We start from the raw sequence: 25,196 nt of genomic DNA, 5'->3' as shown, positions 1-25,196 counted from the left end.
AGCAAAAAACTCCCCAACCCCAACTCATTTTCAAGAGGAGAAAGCATTCCACAAACCACAGTGCAAAGGGACACAGGTGTCAGAGCCATCAGACCTTAAAGTAGCTCTGATTGGGGTGTAAAAGGACCTGGCAGGAAAGGTGAATACCACCTATGAGCAGGTGGAGGATTTTGGCAGAGATGAAAACCATACAAAAGAGTCCAGTAGAAATTTTAGAAGTAAAAAATCAGTATCAGAAATAAAGAATGCCTTTGACAGGCTTAGCAGCAAAGGGAACACAGCTGAGGAAAGACTCCACGAGCTTGAAGATAGACTAGTGGGGATGACCCACACCGAAACACAAAGAGTGGAGAAAAAGAACAGAGCATCCAAGAGGATTTCCCAAAACTAATGAATGACAACAAACCACAGATCCAAGAAGCTCAAGAATTACAAATGGATAAAGCACACCCCATCCGCCACAAAACATACACAGACGCATCACAGCCAAACTTCCCAAAATCAAATCAAAAGAGAAAATCTTAAAGGCAGCCTGAAAAAAAGGGACACATTACACAAAGACAGACACTCATGAGCATCACAGCAGTCTTTATGCTGGAAATGATGTAAGCCAGAAGACAGTGGAGTGGCATCAAAGAAAAACTGTCCATCCAGATTTCTATACCCAGGAAAAATATCTTTCACAAACTGTTCAAGGTAAATTGAGCAATTAAGTTTATGGGTGGTGGGAACCAGGTTCTCACTATTGGAGTGAGAATTTACAGATAAGCAAGGGGAGGAGGCTAGTGTGATGATCAGAATAGGAAACATTGGTAAAAACTCATGGTAAAAAACAAATACACAAAATACTATAAAATAAAAATAAATTAAGGCTGGCCATGGTGGCTAATGCCTATAATCCCAGCACTTTGGAAGGCTGAGGCAAGAGGATTGCTTGGCACCAGCCTGGGCAATATAGTAGGCCCTCCATCTCTGCAAAAAATAAAATAAAACTCATGGTTAGTTTACTATTCAGATACAGATGGTTATGTATGGAAATATCTACAGATATGGGTATATGCAAGGGTTGGTATACACATACATTTCTTTGCTGTCAGCTAAGGAAGCTTAAAATAAATGATACTGCGTTAGCAGTGAGTGTACTTAATGTCTGTATGTTGGCTTCTAATACAACTATCCAATTAATGCAACCAGGGTTCCATGGAGAAGTGACTGATTCTAAGACTGGGACACCAGGAAATGTATAAGATGAGTGATCCTGGAGCATCTTGCACTGCCAGAGAGTAAAGAAGTGCTCAAAACACACACACACACACACACACACACACACACACACACCCTCAAAATCTATATTGATGGTGCCATGTGAAAAGGGCACAGAAATCAACTGAAAACACTCCCAACAGCTAAAGCTGAAACAATTCAAGAAATAAAATAATGAAGTATTGGATTATAAACCAAAGTGTAAAATAAATATCCATGAGTCCATACTGATATAAATGACTTCTTTATATATAATGACTAGATACACTAGCCAATGAGGGAGAAGAGACAAATCTCCCAGGCAGAATTCCACATAACCTAGATAGATGTGGTGCCCTCAAGGGGAGGGAGCATAACACCCACTCCTAAGTGTAAGCTGCATAAACCTGCCACCAGGTGACTTCAGTCAGGTGACCAAGGTCAACATCAACAGTGGTAAATCCTGTTGCTAGAATGTGTCCTTCATATGATGAGATGAAAAGTACTCCTCTGTGAGCCTCTTCCCAGATAAACAAACAGGCAGTCTAATCAGGAGAAAAACATCAGACATTTCCACCAGAAGGGCATCCCGCTATATACCTGACCAGTAATCCTGAAAACTGTCAAGCTCATCAAAAGCAAGGAAAATGAGAAACTACTGCAGTCAAGGGGACCCCAAGGTGACAGGGCCTCTAAATAGCATGCAGGATCCTGGATGGGACTCTGGAACAAGATACCAGGCAAAACTAAGGGAATCTGAATGAACTAGGGTCTTCAGTTAATAATCCTGTATCATTATGTGCTTGGATGTAACAAATGTAGCAAACTCATATAAGATGTTCATAACAGAGAACGCTGTGTGTGGGATACATGGAGACTCTCTGCACTATCTTCTCAAACTTTCTGTACATTTAACATTGTTTTAAAAAATAAAATCCATTCAGAAAGCAGAATGGTGGTTACCAGGGGCTGGGGAGGAGACTGAAATGGGGAATTAAGAGTTTAACGGGGAGAGAGTTTCAGTCTGAGAAGAGGAAAAGTTCTGAAGTTGAATGGTGTGACAGCTGCATGCAATGTGAATGTGCTCCACACCACGGAACTGCAAAAGAGTAAATGTCCCAGGCACAGTCTCCACCCAATCCAAGCAGGCATGGGCTAGGGGGCCTCTGGTCCAGAGCAGGCCTGGTGCAGCTGCCCACAGCTGTCCACAGCTGGCCCCTGCTTCCCAGAACAGCATCCAACTTCAGCCCTGGAGAAAGCCAGGAGGGTATCTGGTTATCGGCTACTCTGCTTCCTCCTCTGGGTGGGGCCGCGTGTGCAAGCTCTCCTGTAGGAGGGAATATGCATCCCTGCCTGACCTAGTTTTTCTCTCTGGAAACAGAGGCAGCCTGGCTGAAGGGAAATGTGGAGAACCCAGCCCATATGCTGCTATTCCTCTACAGGGCGCTGGATCCCAAAGCATCTCTCCTTTTTGGTTGCATTGAGAGACTCTCACTATATATAAAGGATGCCAAAATGATGAGGAGCAGGGAGGTCAGTGCAGGGCAGAGTGAGAGAGAAGGCCAGATGAAAAGGCCATGTCTTGCACACACGTTTACTGCGGCATTGTTTACAATAGCAAAGACTTGGAACCAACTCAAATGCCCATCAATGATAGACTGGATAAAGGAAATGTGGCAAATGGAATACTATGTAGCCATAAAAAAGGATGAGTTCATGTTCTTTGCAGGGACATGGATGAAGCTAGAAACCATCATTCTGAGCAAACTGACACAAGAACAAAACCAAACACCACATGTTCTCACTCATAAGGGAGTGTTTAACAATGAGAACACATGAACACAGGGAGGGGAACATCATACACTGGAGCCTGTCGAGGGGTGGGGGAGCTAGGGGAGGGATAGCAGGGGGTGAGGGGATTGGGGAGGGATAACATTAGGAGAAATACCTAATGTAAATGACAGGGGGATGGAGGCAGCAAACAACCATGGTATGTGTATATCTGTGTAACAAACCTGCACAATCTGCACATGTACTCCAGAACTTAAAGTATAATTAAAAAAGAAAGAAAGAAGAAAGAAAGAAAAGAAAAAAGAAAGAAAGAAAAGAAAGAAAAGAAAGAAAAGAAAGAAAAGAAAGAAAGAAAGAAAGAAAGAAAGAAAGAAAGAAAGAAAGAAAGAAAGAAAGAAAAGGGCATGTCTGACCCACGCAGAAACTCGCCCAGAAACTGGCCTGTGTAATTCATACCCAGCTGGCTCAGCCTCCAGTGTCAGTCCACCCCTCACCAGCCAGCCCGACCTCTCTCCCTGGACTCTGGTTCCTACCCTGCCATCCTTTCCCTGTCTCCCAGCCATGGTAGGTGGCTCTCTGAACTCCAGCATGTACCATCCCACCTCCATGCCTTTGCCCAGGCCAGCCCTCTTCCCGGCACCCCTTTTTCTCCCTCTGCTTTCCTGGCATGTATGCAAATCCTCCCTATCAGGGCACCTCCATATCTTTTTCTTTTCTTTTTTTAAGATGGAGTCTCACTCTGTTGCCCGGGCTGGAGTGCAGTGCCATGATTTCAGCTCACTGCAACCTCCGCCTCCCAGGTTCAAGCGATTCTCTAGCCTCAGAATCCCGAACAGCTAGGACTACAGGCGCATGCTACCACACCCAGGTAAGTTTTATATTTTTAATAGGGACAGGCTTCAACATGTTGGCCAGGCTGGTCTTGAACTCCTGACCTCAAGTGATCCACCTGCCTTGGCCTCCCAAAATGCTGGGATAACAGGCATGAGCCACCGCACCTGGCCTGTATCATCTCTTCTGGCAGCCTCAGCTGGAAGGGCCGCCTCCCTTTTCTGAACCCTGTGGCATTCTCTCCCATGACGTCTATCACGGTCATTTGCATCCACATATTTACTACTTCACTAAGCAGAGGTTTCCTCGAGGGCTGGGATTCATGTCTTATCACCTTGTATCTCCAGTCCCCAAAACAGTACAAAGTCTGACACATAGCAGGTGTCCAATAAATGCAATTTCCCCTCCTCTTCTGCCTGTGGATGACTCACTGTATGCATGCCTTATTTGTTCACCACAGCAAAACGTAGCACCCCCTTGGCACACATCATCTCCCTTCTGTGCCTGCAGAAGACATGACTAGCTAGCTGGTCACTGAACTCTTTTTCAGTGATCTAGGACTTGGGCTTGGAACAATTCTCAACACAGAGTGCTGACATGCTTACAGCTTAGCAGGGCAGTGAGCATGTGGACGCAAGTAACCCTGGTGGTCACCTGAATGGAGCTTGGATGCAGGGTCAACTCTGCCCTCTTTGGCAGAAACCCAGCAAACACCTGATCAGCGTCTAACAGAGTCACACACAGTCAGAATCAGATCTGTGCTTCAAGCATGTATTCTAGTGGACTAGTGATTCTCCAACTTTTGTGGTCCTAACATTTACCCAGAGTGCTTATTAAAAATGCAGATCTCTAGATCCTACATGCAGAAGCTCTGACTGGGAGGATCTAAGGTGTGCCCAGGAACTAGGAGTTTACAAAGCACCGCAGGTGCTGATGTGGGTGGCCTTGGACCACAGTGGGGCATTGCTTATCAGTTCTCCACAAGTCTGCAGCCCCTCTCATTGTCTGAATGGTGAACCAACGGCCCAGAGAGGGGCACACAGGGCCTGAGGTCACACATCAAGGGTCAGAGCCAGAACCCAAGGCTCTCTGTAGAGTCCCACAAGAGAGATAGTTGCCCGCAGCTCCTAGAAGTGGAGCACCAGACGGCTGACCAGAACGGGTAGGGAGGTGCCTGGAACCTGTGTCTGAGGAAGGGGGCCACCGGGCTGCACTCACCCCTTGCTCCATGCTGTCGTTGGCACGGTCTGTGACTTTGGAGATGAGGCTCAGTGCACCTGGGGAGGGAGGCAGAGCAGGAGTTGGGCCACTGCAGGAGGGGCATCAATTCTCCCCACTCTAGTGTCAGGTCACAGGCCTCAACCCCAGCTTGGCCACTACTGCCTAAGTGACTTTGACAGTGATTTGACCACGCTCAGGCATGCCTCAGTTTCCCTGGCTGTAAACTGAATACGTTATATTAGGGACCATACTGGCAGGTGATACAAAGGGACAGCCACATCGAATTGGGAGGAAACAGGGAGACTGCGGTAGGCTTTTCAGACCTGGCACACCCCTCCCTGTCACCAAATTCTGGTGACCCCCATCCCCCTCTGACGGGATGTCCTCCCATCCTAGGATGTCTCCACAGCTAAGGTGAGGGGGGATCCGTCTCAGAAGAGCTGGGGTTCTCAAAGAAGTCCTGGATGTGTCATATGCAGAACCCACCCAGCTGGTGGGGAGGGGACTATGTCCCGGGCCTCGGAACTGGGGCAGGGTCCAGGTTTTGGGGCAAGGAGGCAGAGCAGGCTCGAGTACTTCTCTCTGCGTTCTTGCGGGACTCACCTTGTGTGCTGTCGTACTCGGCGGAGTCCGGGCAAAGGTTGTTTAAATAGTCTGTTGGTAGGACGAGAGCCAGGAGTCAGCTACTGGCGAGGTCAGCCCCTCCTGCCCACAACTGTGACCCCTCTCTTGCCAAAGCTGGAGGTTCGAGAAGAATGAGGCATGTACCCTCTCTCCCCTGCTGGTCCCATCACAATACCATGCTAGCATAAAACCAGGCCCCCAGGACCACCGTCAGCATTGCTGCCACAGCTGCTTGTCACTCACTTATCCAACAGACACCCACTGAGCGCCTGCTGTGTGCCTGGCACTGGGCCATGCCTTGGAGACAGACACAACAAGGTGAATCCATCTTTAAGAAGCACACAGTCCACTAGTGGAGAAAGACGTAGATATCAACACAGCAGAGTCCTGTGGAACCTGTAGTACATTCATGCTCTCCAGGCTCTGCATCCTCCAGTCCCTCCCTGTGACTGCTCTTCCATCTGCTCATTCTGTTCTGGCCATGCTGGCTTTATTGAATGTGCCAAGCTTGTTCCTACCCCAGAGCCTTTGCACTTGCTGTTCCTTCTGCTTGGCACTCTCTTCAGATCTTCATATGGCTCATGTCCTCACATTACTGAGATCTCTGTCCAATGCTGCCTCCTCAGAGAGGTCTTCCCTGATCACTGAGTCTAACACAGCAGCCCTGTTCCCTCTGTCTCCTTAACTTGTTTTATTTTTCTTACGAGTTCTTAACAGACATTATCTTTCGGCTTTCTGATTTGCTTGTCTAGGGTATAAGCTCCACAGTGTCCCTGAGTTTGCTGTTTGATTCACTGCTGCATCTCCAGCATCCAGAGTGGGACTTGGTACACTCAATAAATAGTTTTTGGATTAGATGAATGAATTCTCTAGTCCCTGGCCCTAATGTATTTTTGAGGAGCCCCAGTTGTTACCTGGAATTACATATCCATGCCTACATATGTACGGTCTGTCTCTCTCACTAGGACATCAGTTGCCCAGGGCAGGAGTCCTTGTTTATTTGGGAGGCAGTTGGATAAATGGGTCTGGAGCTCGGAACAGAGAAGTGGGTGTTTCCAGCAGGCAGAGATAGGGGAAAGGGCACAGAGAGGGAAGGGAAGGGAAGGTGACCCTGGACTGAGCCCTGAGAAGCTCTGATGTTTATGGTGCACTGGAGGACGGGAGGACACCAGCAGAGACAGAGAAGGGACAGAGATGGGAGGGAAGTGTGAGAGAATATGCCACAGAAACCCAGAGGAAAACACTCGAAAGCAGGAAGTGGTGAGGGGTCTATCAGGTCCAAGGCTAAAAATGCCCACTAATGTGGCCACAAGGAGGGCTCCAGTGAAATGAAGAGATGGCCAGCTGAGGCAGGGAGGAAGTGCAAGCTGGGGAGGGGTATCACCGGGTTTTTGTGTTTTAGGGTTGGGATGGCCACTGGAGGGAGCTTTCTAAGGTGGCAGGAGATGGTTCATGGGGCTCAAAGCTCAACTGGAGGGAAAGGTGAAGGCAGAGGCCATCCTTCCCCAACACCTGCCTGCCACAGTCGCCTCCACCCCTCCTCAGAGGCCTTCCCTGCCCCTCCACCTCAGTCCCCCATGAGCTCCTGTGGGGCCCACCTGTGAGGAGCACTTGGTACTGGAAGAGGCGCTGAACCACCCGCAGCAGCCGATGCTTTGCAGTCTGGCCACCTCCTTGTACATTCTGCTGCTCTCAAGAGAGGGGAGGAAAAACCTTATCAGAAATTCCTCCCGAGGGCACCAGGCTTACAGCAGCCCATGTACGCCATCCCATCCACACCTCTTCCCGGCCCAGAGGAGCTTCTCCCTCATCTCCAAAACCAGGTTCTCCTCCTGCAGGAAGCCCTTCTGGATTAGCCCGGCCCTACTGTAACTAATTGCTCACTCCATCATGTTACCAGTTGGTGCTCTACTCCGTATCAAGCCTCTCTGAGTCCCTGCTTCCCTCTTAATCTTATCAATGGAGGAAAGCTCCCTCTTTTTCTGCCCAGGAAAACTGGATCCCCAGTTTGTGGCTAGTACTGGGAATTTCCTTGAACATTCCAATGGCTGGGGCACTAGCTTGGTTGGTGCTTATCAACTGGGACAAGAAAACTACCCCTGAGATCCTTCCTGTGGGTAGCACTCACTGCACTGTCATCTGCTGCCCAACAGGGGATGTTCAGGGTTCTCCTTCCTGATGGGTCATCCTCTCATCCTTCTGGCCAGGTTTTCCCTGTCTGCTCCCCAGCCCCAGACCTACTAAGATGTCCCACTGATTTGCATTAAGCCCTTCGCCCAACCCCTGCATCCTTACAGCAGGGTCTCAGAGGATCAAGTGACCCACCTCAAATTCACGGACAGCAGCTGCCAGCCGGGGAGAGTGGAGGCAATTCTCACTGAGCAGACCTAGGTACCTGTCGAACTGCAGGATGTGAGTGGCGTGGTGATCAAACCCCTGCTCCCGGGTCAGGAAGACGTCAGCTACCTTCTGCTGGCTCTCCCTGCAGTCAGGGGGGAGGGGGATGGGACGCTGAGAACTCAGCCTTGTAACCAACAGAGGGTTAGAAGCGGGGGCCTGGAGTCATATCCCTGGGTGCAGATCCCAGCTCAACCCTTGCATAGTTGTTTTACTTTGAGTAAATGACTTAACACTTCTGAGTTTGGCTTTCCCATCCACCAAATGGAGATCCCATTTCATACGGTGGTGTTTTTATCCCTCTCCATTCTCCCAGTGCAACAAAAGTGGAGCCTTGGGGTCCAGGGACTGCTCACCAATTTGACAGCCTTTCCTCCAGCTCCTCCAGGATGCCTTGGTGAAGTTCGTAAATGGCTGGGAGTTCACTCAGGCCCTGTCTCAGTTCCTCCCGGGCCAATGTGTCTCTGCCTTCATGGTCCATGTCATCCAAGGCCCTCATGACAGCTCCATGGAAATCCTGAAACACCAAAAGGCCTGTTACCCACAGGTTGATAGGACTGAGCACAAGCCCTCCTTGGCAGATCTCCCCTGGGGCTTTGGAGCCCTGCCCTACGTGAAGACAGCTGTGAGACCTTAAGCCAGTGTTTCTAGACCCAATGGTCTCACCTACAAAACAGAGATGGCCACATGTACCTGGTGACCATAGGACTGCCTGAGCTGACACCCAACCCAACACCTGCCACAGAGCAGGGCTCAACACATGCTTGCTCTCCTCTCCTGTGGCCACTTGGTGAACACACTTCCTTTACAAGATGGGAGAGAGATTGTGTAATTTCTTCTTTAAAGAAGCAGAAGGTTAGACTGGGCATGGTGGTTCATGCCTGTAATCCCAGCAGTTTCGGAGGCCAAGGCAGACGGATCACGAGGTCAGGAGATCGAGACTATCCTGGCTAACACAGTGAAACCCCGTCTTTACCAAAAATACAAAAAATTAGCCGGGTGTGGTGGCACATGCCTGTAGACCCAGCTACTCAGGAGTCTGAGGCAGGAGAATCGCCTGAACCCAGGAGGCCAAGGTTGCAGTGAGCTGAGATCATGCCATTGCACTCCAGCCTGGGTGACAGAGTGAGACTCTGTCACACAAAAAAAATTTTTAAAAAGCAGAAGGTTTTTGCTTTCTCATTATCCATCTTTGAAGAGGTTCATGTGCTATGTTGTTTTAAAACAAAATCTAAGGAAATAATAGGCATCCACCCTATGGTGTATTAAGCAGTCACTAAAAATGATAAAGGTGGTGGCTACATAGAAATATTCACATCATAGTGTCCAGCAATCAAGAAGGGATGCAGAGCTGTTTCCACCACCCTGACATAACAGTGTAAAAAGTGAGCAGAGGAGAAAGCTCGGACAGGACAACGTGCAGTGGCCGCGTCAGGAGTGGAGTTAGGAATGACTGTTCATCCTGTCTCTATTTTCTAAAATCTGTCATGATTAATGTACTTCTACAACTAAAATCAATTTAATAAATATAAGAATTATATCTGGGTTCCCTAGTCTGTTCCATGTATCCTGTTTTTAATGCAAGTACTGTGCTGATTTGGTGGCTAAAACTTCGTAGTAAATTTTGAAGTCAGGTAGTGTGATGCTCCCAGCTTTGTTCTTTTTGTTTGGGATTGCTTTGGCTGTTAGGTCTTTTGTGGTTCCAGGTAAATCTTAGGACTTATCTTCTATTTTTGTGAAGAATGTCTTTGGAATTTTGATAGGGATTATATTGGATCTATACATTGCTTTGGGGAGCATTGTCATTTTAGCAATATTAGTTCCTCTAATCCATGAGCATGGAACATCTCCTTTTTTGTGTGTGTCCTCTTCAATTTCTTTCATCAGTGTTTTATGGTTTTCCTTGTATAGACCTTTCACTTCTTTGGTTAAACTGATTCCTAGGTATTTTAAATCCTTTATAGTTAGGATAAATGGGATTGCTTTCGTATTTCTTTTTCAGATTGTTCACTGTTGGTATATAGAAATGCTACTGATTTTTGTATTTTGACTTTGCATCCTGCAACTTTGCTGAATTTGTTTATCAGTTCTAATAGTTTCTTGGTGGAATCTTTGGTTTTTCTGAGTTTAAGATCTTGTCGGCTGGGTGCAGTAGCTCATGCCTTTAATATCAGCACTTAAGGACAAGGCTGGGGGATCACTTGTATCTAGGAGTCCAAGACCAGCCTGGGCAACGTGGGAAAATCCCATCTCTACAAAAAAATGTGAACATTAGCTGGATGGGGTGGCAGGCATCTGTGGTCACAGCTACTCGGGAGGCTAGGAGGATCACCTGAGCTCGGGAGGTCAAGCCTGCAGTAAACTCTGCCTGGGTGACAGAGTAAGATCCCATCTTTCTCAAAAAAAAAAAAAAAAAAACTTGTTGTCTGTGAACCCAGGTATAAATCCACACAATTACAGCCAACTCATCTTTGACAAAGGTGCCAAGAACATACACTGGGGCAAGGACAGTCTCTTCCATAAATGGTGCTGGGAAAACTGAATAACTATATGCAGAAGAATGAAACTAGATCTCTTCTACACAAAAGCCAAATCAAAATGGATTAAAGACTTAAATCTAAGACCTCCAACTATGAAGCACTAGAAGAAAACGTTGGAGAAATACCCTAGAACATGGGACTAGGTGAAGACTTTCTGCACAAGACCTCAAAAGCATAGGCAACCAAAGCAAAAATAGACAAATGGGACTGTGTCAATCTAAAAAGCTTCTGCACAGCAAAGAAAACAATCAACGAAGTCAAGTCACAACCCCCAGAATGAGAGAAAACTTATACAACCTATTCATCTGATAAAAGATTAACCACCAAAATACATAAGGAACTCACACAACTCAAATAGCAAAAAAGCCCACATAATCTGATTTAAAAATGGGCAAAAGATTTGAACAGATATTTCTCTAAAGAAGACATGCAAATGGTCAATAGGTATATGAAAAAATGCTCAACATCATAATCATCAGAGACATGCAAATCAAAACTACAATGAGGTATCATCTTACCCCTGTGAAAATGGCTTTTATCAAAAATACAGGCCAAGACAGATGCTGGCGAAGATGCCGAGAAATGGGAACACTTGTTAGCGAGAATGTAAAATAGTACAGCCACTACAGGGAACAGTATGAAGGTTCCTAAAACATTCAAAATAGAACTACTGGGAAGATCACTTGAGGCCAAGAGTTTGAGACCAGCCTGGGCAATATAGCAAGATCTCATTTAAAAAAAAATTAGCTGGGCCTGCACCTGTAGTCTCAGCTACTCAGGAGCCCGAGGCAGGAGGACTGCTTGAGCCCAGGGGGTCAATCCTGCAGTGAGCCATGATTGTGTCACTGCACTCTAGCCTGGGTGACAGAGTGAGAGACCCCGTCTCAAAAANAAAAAAAAAAAAAAAAAAAGGTTAAAAAAAGAAGAAGAAGAATGACCAAATGCTCTAGTAATTCCACTACTGAATAGATATTTAAAAGAAAACCAAATATATCAAAAAGATATCTGCAGCCCTTGTTTTTTGCAGCACTATTCACAATACCTAAAGTATAGATTCAACCTAAGTGCACTTCAACAGATGAATGGATAAAGAAAATGTGGCATATATACACAATGGAATAGTATTCAGCCATAAAAAAGAATGAAATACTATCATTTGCAGCAACACAGATGCAACAGGAGATCATTATGTTAAGTGAAATAAATCAAGCACAGAAAGACAAATATTGCATATTCTCACTCATATATCGGAGCTAAAAAAGTGGATTTCATGAAGACAGAAAGTAGGCTGGTAGCTAACAGAGGAGGGAAGGGGGTGGCAATGAAGAGCAGATGATTAATGCCTACAGATATACATTTTGATAGAAGAAATAAGGGCGGGTGCAGTGGGTCACACCTGTAATCCCAGTACTTTGGGAGGCAGAGGCAGGTAGATCACCTGAGGTCAGGAGTTCGAGACCAACCTGGCCAGCATGGTGAAACCCCGTCTCTACTAAAAATACAAAAATTAGCCAGACATGATGGTGGGCGCCTGTAATCCCAGCTACTCGGGAGGCTGAGGCAAGAGGGTCACCTGAACCTGGGAGGCAGAGGTTGCAGTAAGCAAGACTGCACCACTGCACTCCAGCCTGGGTGACAGAGTGAGAATCTGTCTCTAACAACAACAACAACAACAAAACATACAAACAAAAAAAAAAAGAAAGAAAAAAATAATAAGACCCAGTGTTAGATAAATCAGTATGGTGACTATAGGTTACAATAATGAATTGTACATTTCAAAATAGCTAGAAGAGGCCAGGCATGGTGGCTCACATCTATAATCCCAGCATTTTGGGAAGCCAAGGCAGGACTATGAAGTCAGGAGCTCAAGACCAGCCTGGGCAATATAGTGAGACCCCGTCGTTACAAAAAATTTAAAAGGTTAGCTGGGCTTGTTGGTGCATCGCTATAGTTCCAAGTATTACTTGGTGAAGTGGGAAGATGGCTTGATCCCAGGAGTTCCAGGCTGCGGTGAGCTATGGTCGCGTTGCTGCACTTCAACCTGGGTGACAGAGTGAGACTCTGCCTCTAAAAATACGCAAATAAATAACCAAACAAATAACTAGAAGAGAATAATTTGAATGTTTCCAGCATAAAGAGAAATATTTAGGGTGATACATATTCCAAGTACACTGATTTGCTCTTTACAGATTATATAACATATTAAATTATCACATACTCTGAAACTATGTACATCTATTATAGATTTTTTAATAAATTAAAGAACAAAAATTTATAAAGAATATAGTTCTCACAAGAAAAATATTTTATCTTCAAATACATTTGCTCTTGCATGAGACCTAGCTCTACAATTTTAAATACACAGCTAGGGGTGAGGGTAGGAATCCTGAAACCACCTTGAGCTGTGGAGCAATGCATATTGGGAAAATCCCAGGGTCAGAGATAATGCACTCTTGCCCAAACAGAGAAGTTCGAATCACCCTGAACACTCAGGAAAGATGATTCCTCTGCCTTGTTTGACTGTCTCCCTGATGGGGAGCTCCCTATGGGGCAAGACATCTCACCCCACTGCTGGACAGCTTCTTTCTATTTCTGAGATGGAGTTTCGCTCTTGTTGCCCAGTCTGGAGTGTAATAGCACAATCTGGGCTCACTGAAACCTCCGCCTCCCAGGTCCAAGTGATTCTCCTGCCTCAGCCTTCTGAATAGCTGAGATCACAAGCACCCACTGCCACGCCCAGCTAATTTTATGTGTTTTTAGTAGAGACAGGGTTTCACCATGTTGGCCAGGCTGCTCTTGAACTCTTAACCTCAGGTGATCTGCTCAGCGCGACCTCCCAAAGTGTTGGGATTACAGGCATGAGCCACCAAGCCTGGTTTGCTGGACAGCTTCTACTGCTGGATGGTCTTCTTTAGGTCAGATGCAGTGGCTCGCATCTGTAATCCCAGCACCTTCGAAGGCCAAGGCAGGAGGATCGCTTAAGCCCAAGAGTTGGATGGACACCAGCTGGGGCAGTATGGCAAGACTCTGCAAAAAATTTAAACATTCTCCAGGCATGGTGGTGCCTGTCTATATTTCCAGCTACTTGGGATACTGAGGTGGGAGGATCACTTGAATCTGGGAGGTTGAAACTGCAGTGAGTTGTGATGGTGTCACTGCACTCCAGCCTGTGTGATAGAACTAGACCCTGTATCAAAAAATAAAATAAAATAAATAAGGGTCTTTTTTATATAAGGATCTAAAAGTGGAAAGTGCCTGAGAGAGGATGGGCAGCCCTTCCTCCAGGAAGCCTTTGTGGCCTTCTCTCCCCAAGTGAAGGCCAGAAGCTTTTCTACCCCTCCTTGCAGGGGAACAACAAGGGGTAGAAAAGAGGACAGGGAGGTGGGATGGGACAGAGAGGGGAAATGGGGAGAGAGAGAAAGAAAACCAAGGAAGCAGAGCCAGTATACAAGCATGGCGGGGGGAGAAGGAGAGAGAGGGGGGCAGAGAAGAAGAGAGAGAAAAAAGGGGAGAAGGGGAGAAAGAGGAGAAGGGAAAAAGGGAGGGGACACGAAGGGAGAAGAAAGGAGGGCTCCAAGGTGAGACATAGAGGCTGAGAGACCCCCTCGCACCGTGCGTCCAACATCTGCCGACAGGCGCGTGCCTGCACCATCAGACAGGGAGAGCAGATATGGAGTTTACAAAGGTCTGTGCTTCCTGAACACCTCATCCTGTCTGGTGCTGACCTCCTGCTGCTGTGACCTGTTCTGGCCGGAACTATGGGGAGGGCACACAGAGGGCAACCCACCCTGGCTTACAGTCCCAAGGAGGGAGGATGAGCTGGTTCCTGCCCCAGACTGGCCAGCCCCAGTCCAGCATGATTCAAGATCTCAGGAAACCTCCAGCCCCAACATGAAGGTCAGAAACCCTTAAGGGGATGAGTCTTGAACTAGCAAATGGACTCTCTGGGATGAAGGCATGTGTGTTCCTATGAGGAGGCTACACGCCTGAGCTGTCAAGAGAAACTGAATGTCCTTGTACAAGAGCTATCAGAGCCTTTCCTGAAAGCATGTTTTAGAATACAGAGAAGACGAGGGTGGTGAGGAGGGCGGCAGGTGCAGAGGGCAGCTGGATGGAGGTCGTGGGTCATTCGGACTTCTGCCACAATTGGCTCTGGGGCACTGGGGTCATTCTGAGGCTGGGGTGGAGGTGTCCCTGCTGACCTGGGTCAGGAGGACTCCACAACTCTTTCCCTGTGAGTCTCCATGTTTAGGACCCAGCTTCCAGCCCTGCAGGCTTTTCTCAGCCCTGGCATCCCAGGAAAAGGAAGAAAACAGCTGTGTATCCTGATGAAGGCAATGTCCCCTCTTGCATGGGCACTGGCTGACAGAGGGCTTTGAACACACTCTCATTTGCTCTGGGCTGGACTCAAGCCCAAACACACCACAGGGTACTGAACAACTAGGCAAGCTGTCGCCTGTCTGAGCCTCAGTTTTCTCACCTGTAAAATGGAGATCAGTACCACAAAGTATAGCAGGAGGCTGCAGAGAGGCTCTTCCTAATGATTACAACTGCTTTGTCAATTGTACAGTGCTGGGAGAGAAAAGGAAGAACAGGCAAAGACAAGGCCGGCTGTATTTGCACCACTCTCCAGGGAGCTTAATATTAATTGCTCTGCAAGCTGGTTTCTCGTCTATAATTAATTCTCACTGATCGACTTAGTCCCAATGGGCAGGACTGCCATCACCAACATGACTCACTTCAAAAACTGGAGCATAATCAGAATTGCCACAAACATCTGTTCTTAAAACTCATGTACTGGCTGGAAGTGCTGAGTGCCAGCCTCACCATCCATCACTCCCTGAAAGGGTACTGCTGTCTCATCAACTTGGGTCCACCATCACATCTCAGTGACCTGGCAGCTATCTGAGAGGGAGGAAGCGGGTAGGAGGCACCTGGCCCTCATTCCTTTATTCATTCAGCAAATATTCCGAGTGCCTGCTTTGCACCAAGCCCGGAGGAGACAGTGGGAGCATAGAGAGATGCACTTCCGCCCTCAGAGAGTGTGCAATCTGGGTAACCGTTCCAAAGCCGTGAGTAAAAAGACCATGTCAACACAGGGGCTTAAGTGTTGTGATGGGAAAACCATAGGAACCAGCAAACCAGAGAAGGGAGACCTGGCTTGGCCACAGGAAAGCCTTCCAAGGAGGCAGTGCCTACACTGGGACAAGAGGCAAGTGCTCCAGGCAGAAGGGACCGCAGGTGCAAAGGCCCTGAGGTAAAAGAGGAGCTGAGGAGTGGAGTATGGTTTGGGTGTAGTGTGTGACTGTGTGTGCAATGATCGCTCAACTGAAAACCGTGAAATTTTACACTTTGAAGGACTGAAATGTACTGCATGAGACTTATATCTCAATAAAGCTGTTAAGAAAAAGTAGGTAGGGAAGTCACAGATTGAGAAAATATGCACAATGCTCAGATCTGAAGGTGGACTTGTGTCCAGAATACTTGAAGAGCTACTAAGAACAATATGAAAAAGATATCTCAATTTAAAAAAAAAAAAGGAAAGGGAACATTCAAAAGAGCGTTCCCAATGGCTAACAAACAGAATGAAGGATTCAATTGTTTTAATCATCAGGGAAATGCAAACTGAGCCACAGGGAGACACCACTACACAATTGCCAGAACGGCCGCGAGTACAGAGGCCGACAAAGATACCAAGATGTTGGCACGAGTGTGGAATGAATGTTCTCATACACTAGAGGGGGAACATATATTGTTTTAACCTCTTTGTTAACCTACCTGGCAGTTGCTAGAAAAGCTATGTCTATGCTTATCCTGTGACCCTGCAGTTCCTCTCCTGGGTAAATACCAAGGAGAAATGACTGCAGGTATTTATGGTGACGTTCACGGCAGCTTTCTAATAGCCCAAATGGGAAGCCACCCACGTGTTCATGCACAGGAGCACAGACAACCCAACTGTGGACTATGCCTACCAAAGAACGCTGATACCCATGAACAGCTATCTGAATCTCACAGACTGTTGAGCTAAAGCAGCCTGATATTTAAGAGTACATAATTTATTATTCCATTCCTGTGAGGTTCAAGAACAGGCTAAACCAATCTCATGTGACAGAAAGCAAAACAGTGGTAACCTGGGGGAGGGTATGACAGGAATCTTCTGGGATGATGGAAATGTTCTATCCGGGCAGGAGTTACAAGTGTACAAACACACGCCCCTGGGAGAGGGAGGACAAGCCAGGGCTCCCCATTTATTTTGCCTCTCCTCCAAACTCCTCAAGGCCCCTCCTGCCCTCAGCACCAAGTTAAACTCCTTGGCCTGGTGACCACATCTCTGCGGGAGCTGGTGCAGCCACCTTTGCAGCTTCCTGCTCACTTCTGTGTAACAGTGGTTCTCCAATTTGAGTGTGCATCCAAATTACCTGCCAGGCTTAGGAAAACACAGATTGCTGCCCACCCTGCATTCTGCCTGAGTTTCTACTTAGCAGGTCTGGGCTGGGGCCGAATAATTTTCATTTTTCACAATTTCCCAGGTGATGCTGATGCTGATGCTGCTGGTCTGAAGACCATGCTTTGAGAACCACTGCTTTCTATGAATCCTCTTCTCCAGCCTCTGTGTCTGTTCTGCAAGTCCATTATCCAATATACATCTTGCTGATCTTTCAAAGCTATTTCAAAGGCCACCTCCTTCATGAGGCTCTCTTGAGTTAACATCAGCAGTCAGTCTACGGGCCTCTCAAGTATCCTGCTCTACAAATCTGGGGTCAGAGCCTGAAGGAAGTTACCCTAATCTCAGAAATGTCTTTGAAGTCTATTATTTTAACTTTAAAAAATGTACATTTTATATTAGCCTTTGAAATAGATCCATAACTAGTTTATTTAAAATTATGTATCTGGAGCAAAATGGAGGTTCTTAGAAAATATGCCATGTTCAGTCCGAGGCCTTTAGCCCTCCTGGGTACCTGTGCACAGCTGGGGCTGGGTTACATATGTCAGTCTGAAAAAGCAACAGCCTTTACAAAACATTGCACTGTCAGACTGTTCACATATCCGGCATGCTTCTGTTACCTCTCCTCCAAATAAGAGACAGTAGTGCACCTCATTCACTTGTTTTCACCCTCAGATTTGCTCGGCTTTGCTCACAACTGTGCTTTATGTCTGCTACATCAATGATTACAGATCACTGCTGTGTTACAGATCGATTAAGTAAAAATCTCTCAGCGCAAAACCTGAGCATCTGTATTATTTTTTTTTGAGGAAGGATCTCACTCTGTCACCCAGGCTGGAGCGCAGTGGTATGCTCATAGCTCACTGCAGCCTCAAACTCCTAAGCTCAAGTGATCCTCCCACCTCAGCCTCCCAAGTAGCTGGGATTACTGGCTAATTTAAATTTTTTTTTTAATTTTTTTGTAATGACAGGGTCTCACTATGCTTCCCAGGCTGGTCTCAAACTCCTGGCCTCAAGCAATCTTCCTGCCTTGGTCTCCCAAAGTGTTGGGATTACAGGCATGAGCCACCATATCTGGCCTAAATGTGCCATTCTTAACTGGCCTCTGGGCCTTTGCAAACGGTGATCCCATTGCCAGGCACAGCCTTCTTCACTGCACCCCCACCTGGCTATTCAGCACATTTTTCTCTGGATATCCCTCTCTAACTCCAAGAATACTGGGCTGGATGCCTCCTCTGAGCCCCCAAGCCTCAGTATGCCCCCCACCACTGCATTACTATTATTCTTTTTCATGTCAGTCTCTCTCTCTAGACCATCAGTGCTTTGAGGGTGGAGACGTTCCCTGCCATCACTCATTCATATGTCACCAAAACAGGGTGCTCAGGAAGTTTATTTTCTTGTTTTAAATTTTTTTTTCTTTCTTTTTTTTTTTTTTTTAGGGACAGGGTCTTGCTATGTTGCCCAGGCTGGAGTTCAGTGGGTATTCACAGGTACGATCAAGGTACACTTCAACCTGGGCTCAAGCGGTTCTCCTGCTTCAGCCTCCCAAGTAGCTAGGACTACAGACATGCACCGCATGCCTGGCAGGAAGTCTTTTTTGACTGAAGAAAGGATGGGACTGCTAGAAGGAGAACTTGCTCTAACATCACTCATTCATTAGATGCATGCTGAGCACCAGCTGTGTACCAGGTATCACAAGCCACTGAGAACAAGGGTAGAGTCCAACTCTTTGCCCTCAAGGAGCTCAGGGTTTAGTGATGAAGGCAGATAGCAAACAAGCACCTAAAAACAGCCCCCAAACATGAAGCAAAATCTGACAACTGATGGAGAGACATACAACCCAATAATCATAGCTGAGATGTCAATACACCTCTCTCAACAGTGAACAGAAAGTGAGGATGCAGAAGACTCAGCAGGATCCATCGGCCTGACCTATGCAGCATCCACAGAACACCCAACAAGAGCAGAAGGCCCATCCTTCTCAAATACACACAGAAGATTCTCCAGGTACGCTAGGGTATATGCTGGGCTATAAAACACATTTCAATAAATTTAACAGGACTGGAGCCATACAAAGCATGTTTTCCAACCACAACAGGATTAGCAGAAGGATAAATTAGAAATCAGCAGCAGCAGATGTGGGAAACACACAAATACTTGGAAGTTACATGACACCGTTTTAAATAACGCATGGGTCAAAGAAGAAATCAGAAAGGAATTAATAGAAAGTATTATGAGTTGCATGAAAATGAAAACACAACATAACCAGTAACAAATACATAAAGTAGGTAATTTCAAACAGTGAAAGGTGGAGTGCAGAGGAGGGAAGTATACCACAGTGTGTCACCTCCCCATGTCCACATCCTTGTTACAGCCTCATCGTGGGGAGAGCATGTCCCCTGCCCCTTATGCCTTTGGGCCTGCTGCTACCATGGGGTGTGGGTGGAAAGGATGATCTGCCAGTTGTGAACTTGACTCTGAGAAGCCCTCTGCTGTTTCTCCTGCCACTGCCATGAGAAGAGCTTCCCAGGGTACCAATTGCCCCTTCAGCTTAGGTCCCTAGATAAACACACAAGAAGCAGAGCCACCAAGATGAGCCCAGCTTTGACTCAGCTTCCTCTGCAACTAGGAGTGCCCAAGGATATGGAAGGAGAAGCTTGACAAGAGGCTCTGAGGAAAGCTTCAAGCTTTCAAGGGGCTGACCCAGCTGGGAGGCATGACCTGTCACTTTTCTATTTTTCTCCTTCTTCCTGCCTGGGATATAGATGCAATGCTTAGAACTGCGGTAGCCATTCTGTGTTCATGAGAAACCCTGGAAGTGGATGCTGCAGATGGAACTTTAGTCCCTGATACTATGTGGAGTTGCCAAATTTGACCTGGATCTCCTGCTTCTGGATCTTTTTTACATGAGAGAAGAATCCCTAAATGATTTAAGCCATCATAATTGGGTTTTTTTTTTTTTACCAGCAGTCAAACACAATCCCTAACCGACACAGAATGTTTAGAAAAAACTTCTATAGTAGACTGTATTTTCCAAAAATAGCCACAACAATATCTCCTATCTCAATGGTCTTTATGCAGTGTGAGCTTGATATTCCTCCCATTGAATGGGGGAGACTATGTCCCCTCCCGTTGAAGCTGGGTAGACCTTTGTGACTGTTTTAACTCAGAGAGTATGGTAGAAGTGGTGCTATAGGACTTCCAAGGCCAGCTCATAAAAATGCCACACACTTCTTCCTGCTCTCTTGGGATGCTCACTTTTAGAACCCAGCCACCGTGCTATACAGAAGTCCAAACTCATGTAGTCAGAGACCACATGGAGAGGCCAGATAAGCGTTCTGGCCAACCTCCCAGCTTAAGTCCCAGACAACAGCCAGCCTCAACCACATGATGTGTGAGTGAAGACACCTCCAGGTGATCTCAGCTCCTAGCCATCAGGTCACCCCCAGTCTTTGAGTCTTCCAGCTGAGGCCCCAGAGATTATGGAACACAGACCAACTCCTACCACCATGCCCTGTCCAAATTTCTAGTCCAGAGAATCTGAGCATAACATGGTTGTCTTATGCCACTAAGTTTTGGGGCACTACTAGTTTGAAGTGGTAACACTTGAGCTGAGACCTGAATGGGAAGATCAGGGCTAGGACACCCCAGTAGAGGGAAGGGCAAAACTGACATGTGAATGCATTTGTAGTATTTGAAGAACAGTAAGAAGGCCAGTGTGGCTGAAGGCAGTGATGAAGAAAACAGTAAAGGAGGTATTGCCAGAGAGGTGGACAGGGGCCAGGTCACGTGGGCCTCCTGTGTGAGGGAACCTCTCCAGGGCAGGATGGTGACAACCTCCAGAGTTCTCTTCCAATCAGCAGACTGGCTTCTGAACAGGCCTTCAATGCATTAGTCCAAAGGAGGGAGCCTTGGTAGGATTTTCTCATCTTTTTCTAGGAGAGAGACTTGTTTTAGATTAAAAAAATAATAATAAAGAAAAAGAAAAACAGAGGACAGGTATCCAGGGGCCATACCTGTTCAAAATCTCTAGCTGTTCACCATATACAGCTGGGCATATGGCTGGGCACGGTGGCTCACGCCTGTAATACCAACACTTTGGGCTGCCAACGTGGGTGGATCACGAGGTCAGGAGTTCAAGACCAGCCTGGCCAACACAGTGAAACCCCGTCTCTACTAAAAATACAAAAAATTAGCTGGGCGTGGTGGTGTGTGCTTGTAGTCCCAGCTACTCGGGAGGCTGAGGCAGGAGAATTGCTTGAAACCAGAAAATGGAAGTTGCAGTGAGCTGGGATCGCACCACTGCACTCCAGCCTGGTGACAGAGCAAGACTCCATCTCAAAAAAGAAGAGAAAAGAAAAGAAAAGGCATGAAGTCCTTAGCCCAGCATTTTGGTACTTCTTGATCTGGTCCTAGCTTTATTTGGGGACCCATTACTTGATCCCTGATTCTGCCTCCTACCTGTCTTTCCACAATTTTCTATGTTCTAGCCATGTGCAATGGTGTGGCACTCTCCAAACATACCATGAGCTTGTGAGCATTCGCTCATGCTGACTCCCTTGCTTTATGTGCCCTCTTCCACCACTCCCCTGGCCTGGTGAACTCCCTGAGTCCATCTCAATGGCACCTCTTCTGCAAACCTTCCTGCATATCTCAAAGTGAATATGTCTCTCCCTCCCTCAAGCCCCTACAGATTCTGCACAAAACTACAGTTCTGCAAATTATACTTACACAGAGTAATGTAAATTGTCTGTTCACATATTGATTTCTCCTCCCCACCTCCACCGTCTTACCCTGCAAAAGGAAAGCTACTCAAGGGCAGCTGTGAACCTTATTCAGCTTTGGGGCTCCAAGGCCTATTTCAGTGCCTACAGTAAACATCCTGTGATGCTTCCAGAATGAACAGGCAATTCAGATGGACAGGTGAATGGATGGCTGGATTGCTGGTTGGATGGGCAGATGAGGAATGGATGGATGGTTAGATGGGTGGGTGGACATCTGGGTAGATTAACTGGGAGTGAATGGGTGCATGGTTCTGTCATTTGGTGCATGAATAGATGACAGGACAGATGAGTGGGTGAAAGGCTGGCTGGATAGGTGAGTGGGTAGAGACTGACAGATGGGCAGGTGAGGAATGTTTTTATGACTGGGTTCCTGGAAGGATGGAAGGCAGCCTTTAAACCAGAAGTCAGTAACCTTTTTCTGCCAAGGGGCCAGATGATAAATACTTTAAGCTTTGTGACCCACGTATGGTCTCAGTCACATATTCTCCTTTGTCTTTTTTCACAAATATTTAAAAATGTAAACTCCATTCCTATGGAGCCCATAAGCTTCACAAACCCAGGATCATGGCCATCAGGATGACTGGAATTCATGGCAGCTGCTGAGTTAGCTGTAGCTATGATGTGACAAGCACAAAGCTGCACCCCAAACACAGAAGGCCACCCCTGAGCCCAACAATAGCACAATGAAGCCAGGACCTTTCCTGATGGGGAGATTTGGGAGGTACCATCAGCCCCCTCCTCATCACTGGGCAGCCTTGGGAATTTAACAGCATCAATCTCTAAGACGAAATTCTGAAGAACTTGCCAAGCTTAGCAACCAGGGATAGATTCAAAGCTGGGGAGTGGTGGAGAATGCCCCAAAGTCTATGGGTCCTTTAAGACTCATGTCCCTGGCTAGGACCTGGAGTCACACTGGGAGATGTCTGCCCCCTCTATCCCCATAAGCACTGATATAATAAAATATAGGTCCAGACCACAACTTCCTGCAACCAGCTTCTGAGTGGTGACTTTTTTTTTAAGATGGGGTCTCGCTCTGGAGTGCAGCGGCCCAATCTCGGCTCACTGCAACCTCAGCCTCCCAAGTAGCTGGGATTACAGGCACCTGCTACCATGTCTGGCTAATTTTTGTAGTTTTAGTAGAGACACGGTTTCATCATATTGTCCAGGCTGGTCTTGAACTCCTGACCTCAGGTGATCTGCCCACCCCGGCCTCCCAAAGTGCTGGGTTTGTGAACCACTGTGCCTGGCCCTGGGTGGTGACTTTTATGGGTTGTCCCCTCACTCCATCCTTAGGATATTATTATGGACTACCAGGAGCTTCAATGTCTTTCCAACTGGCAGGAAGCAGAGCAAACACAGATGCACATTTTCCAGTTAAAACCCTCTTAACAAGTCACAAAAATGCTCAGCCCCTCTGTCATGCTGCCAGCCCAGAAACAAGTGAGAGAGAAGGAAAAAAAATTAAAAAAAAAACCCAGAAAACTGATCCTTCCAGCCTTTGCCAAATAGATCTTTTAGGTGTAAAGCCGGATGGGGGCTGGTACATTTCATACTTGAGGGCTTTTGAATTCGATGGTGTACACAAACTTTCATCCTGGGCGGGGGGCAAAAATGGGGGGCCAAGAACACCAGACCAGAGTAGTGCTCTATCCCCCCTGCACCCCCGGGGGGTCCTGGCTGCTGTCAGCTCATGTGGGGATGTGATGCCAGGGTGGCATTGCTGACAGGGACTTCAGCAGGGTTCAGCAAGAGGCCTGGCTTGGTGTTGAGTGCTCTGGTAAACCCAGAGATGGTCCCTGCCCCGTGGAGCTCCTAAGGCAGCCAGGGATGCAGAGTGAATGCAAGGGCAGTGGCCTGGGAGCCAGGAAACCTGGCGCTTGTCCTGGCTCCACCATTATGTGACGCGGGCAACATCACCTCCTCTAGGCCTTCCACATCACCACCTACAGAACGTCCAGGTACAGATTCCCAGCTCTGACATTCTTAGAGATGGTGAATGATTCAAAGCACCACAGAACCCAATGCTCAACCACCGCCAGGCTGCAAACGGCTGAGAGAGAGCTGAAAGGAGCAGGAAGCCTGAGTCCACCATGGTCCCCCACTTTCTGAGTCTTTGCTGTGCCCTCTTCTCACCCTTTCCTATGGCCTAGCCCCAGACATCACCTTCTCAGGGAAGCCTGCCTAAGTTGTTGGTCAGCCCCTTCATCTGTCCCCTTTGCTGGCCAGAGAGCTCCTGAGGAAGGGCCCTGTCTGACCTGTCTTCCCATTCTCCAGTTCCTGTCACGCAGTGAGAGTTCAAGAAAATGTCTGCTGAACTGAATTCAGCTGACTGCAAAGGGGCACCCTGCAAGCTGTCCTGTGAGTTGTGAAAGGGGGTGGTGCCTGATGTTCAGGCTGTCCCCAAGTCTGGCCCAAAGGAGTCCCTCACCGCCAGCTCAGGCACTACTGCCTTGATGCTAGGGAGACTGAGGAAGCCTCTTGATACCCTCAGCTGCTCCGTCACCAGGCAGACGCCTTTTTCATCCAAACCTAAACATCACACACAACTCACACACACACAAACTCACATATAGCAATGCCCAGAAACACTCTGCTGTCTTCTTCCTGCCTTTCTCAGCAAGAGGGCTAAGGAAACCTTACACATCCTGTCCAAAGCCTCAGCCCATGCCCCTATGCACCCATCCCTGAGCAAGGAGGCACACCCGCTGTCTGCCCCCGGAAGCACATTAATCAGGAGACGGGCTTCCCTGAAAAGCCTCGGTGAGTGCTTGCCTGCTGCCAGGCCTCTGTTAATGGAAATCACCTCTGTCTCCTCATTGCTTTCCTGCCTCTTATATCACAGACTTGTAAAAGGGCAATTAGTTTTGGACAATTAAAATGATTAACTCACCAGATGTAAGTGCTGGAGCATCTCCACGTATCTGCAGAGGGAAAAAGGGGTTGAGGCTGCATTAATCCCCATCCTGCATAAGCCCAGGAGGGTGACGTTTTGTTTATAAGCTCAAGGCCACAGGCAGCTCCTTGGGGACTCACGCTTTCTCTGAAGATAGCAGTTCCTGTGCGATGACAAGGGCTCTGGACTGTCCTTCCACCTGTGGGTAGAAAGAAAGCCATCAGGTGGGACAGGCATCAGCAGTTTCTAAAGGAGACCATCATGCTGCTGGAGGCAAGTTTCAAGCATTTCTCAGCCCATTTCCTGGTACTCATTAACTGTATGTTCTTCAACAAGTTATTTAACCTCTCTGCACCTCGGTTTCCTCATCTGTAAATGTGGATTTTATCTTATTTGAGATAAGGTCTTGCTTGTCGCCCAGGCTGGAG

General features: G+C 47.3%; 1 protein-coding gene across 1 annotated transcript in view; it reads right to left on the bottom strand.

Moving 5' to 3' along the window:
* FGD5 (FYVE, RhoGEF and PH domain containing 5) overlaps positions 1-25,196 on the bottom strand; it is a 116,747-nt gene that overhangs the window by 19,400 nt on the left and 72,151 nt on the right. Inside the window, exons 4-10 of the mRNA XM_037730142.1 lie at positions 24,909-24,967; positions 24,766-24,796; positions 8,463-8,623; positions 8,035-8,191; positions 7,308-7,395; positions 5,689-5,739; positions 5,083-5,141 (exon numbers count right to left, since the gene is read on the bottom strand). Of these exons, the coding sequence (XP_037586070.1) occupies positions 5,083-5,141; positions 5,689-5,739; positions 7,308-7,395; positions 8,035-8,191; positions 8,463-8,623; positions 24,766-24,796; positions 24,909-24,967 (606 nt within the window). The remainder of the gene's footprint in view (positions 1-5,082; positions 5,142-5,688; positions 5,740-7,307; positions 7,396-8,034; positions 8,192-8,462; positions 8,624-24,765; positions 24,797-24,908; positions 24,968-25,196) is intronic.

Source organism: Cebus imitator, unplaced genomic scaffold (assembly GCF_001604975.1).
Source record: "Cebus imitator isolate Cc_AM_T3 unplaced genomic scaffold, Cebus_imitator-1.0 Scaffold332, whole genome shotgun sequence".
In the NCBI taxonomy this organism is placed as follows: Eukaryota; Metazoa; Chordata; class Mammalia; order Primates; family Cebidae; genus Cebus; species Cebus imitator.
The sequence above is the reverse complement of the archived record's forward strand: the minus strand, read 5'-3'. Positions and strand labels throughout refer to the sequence as shown.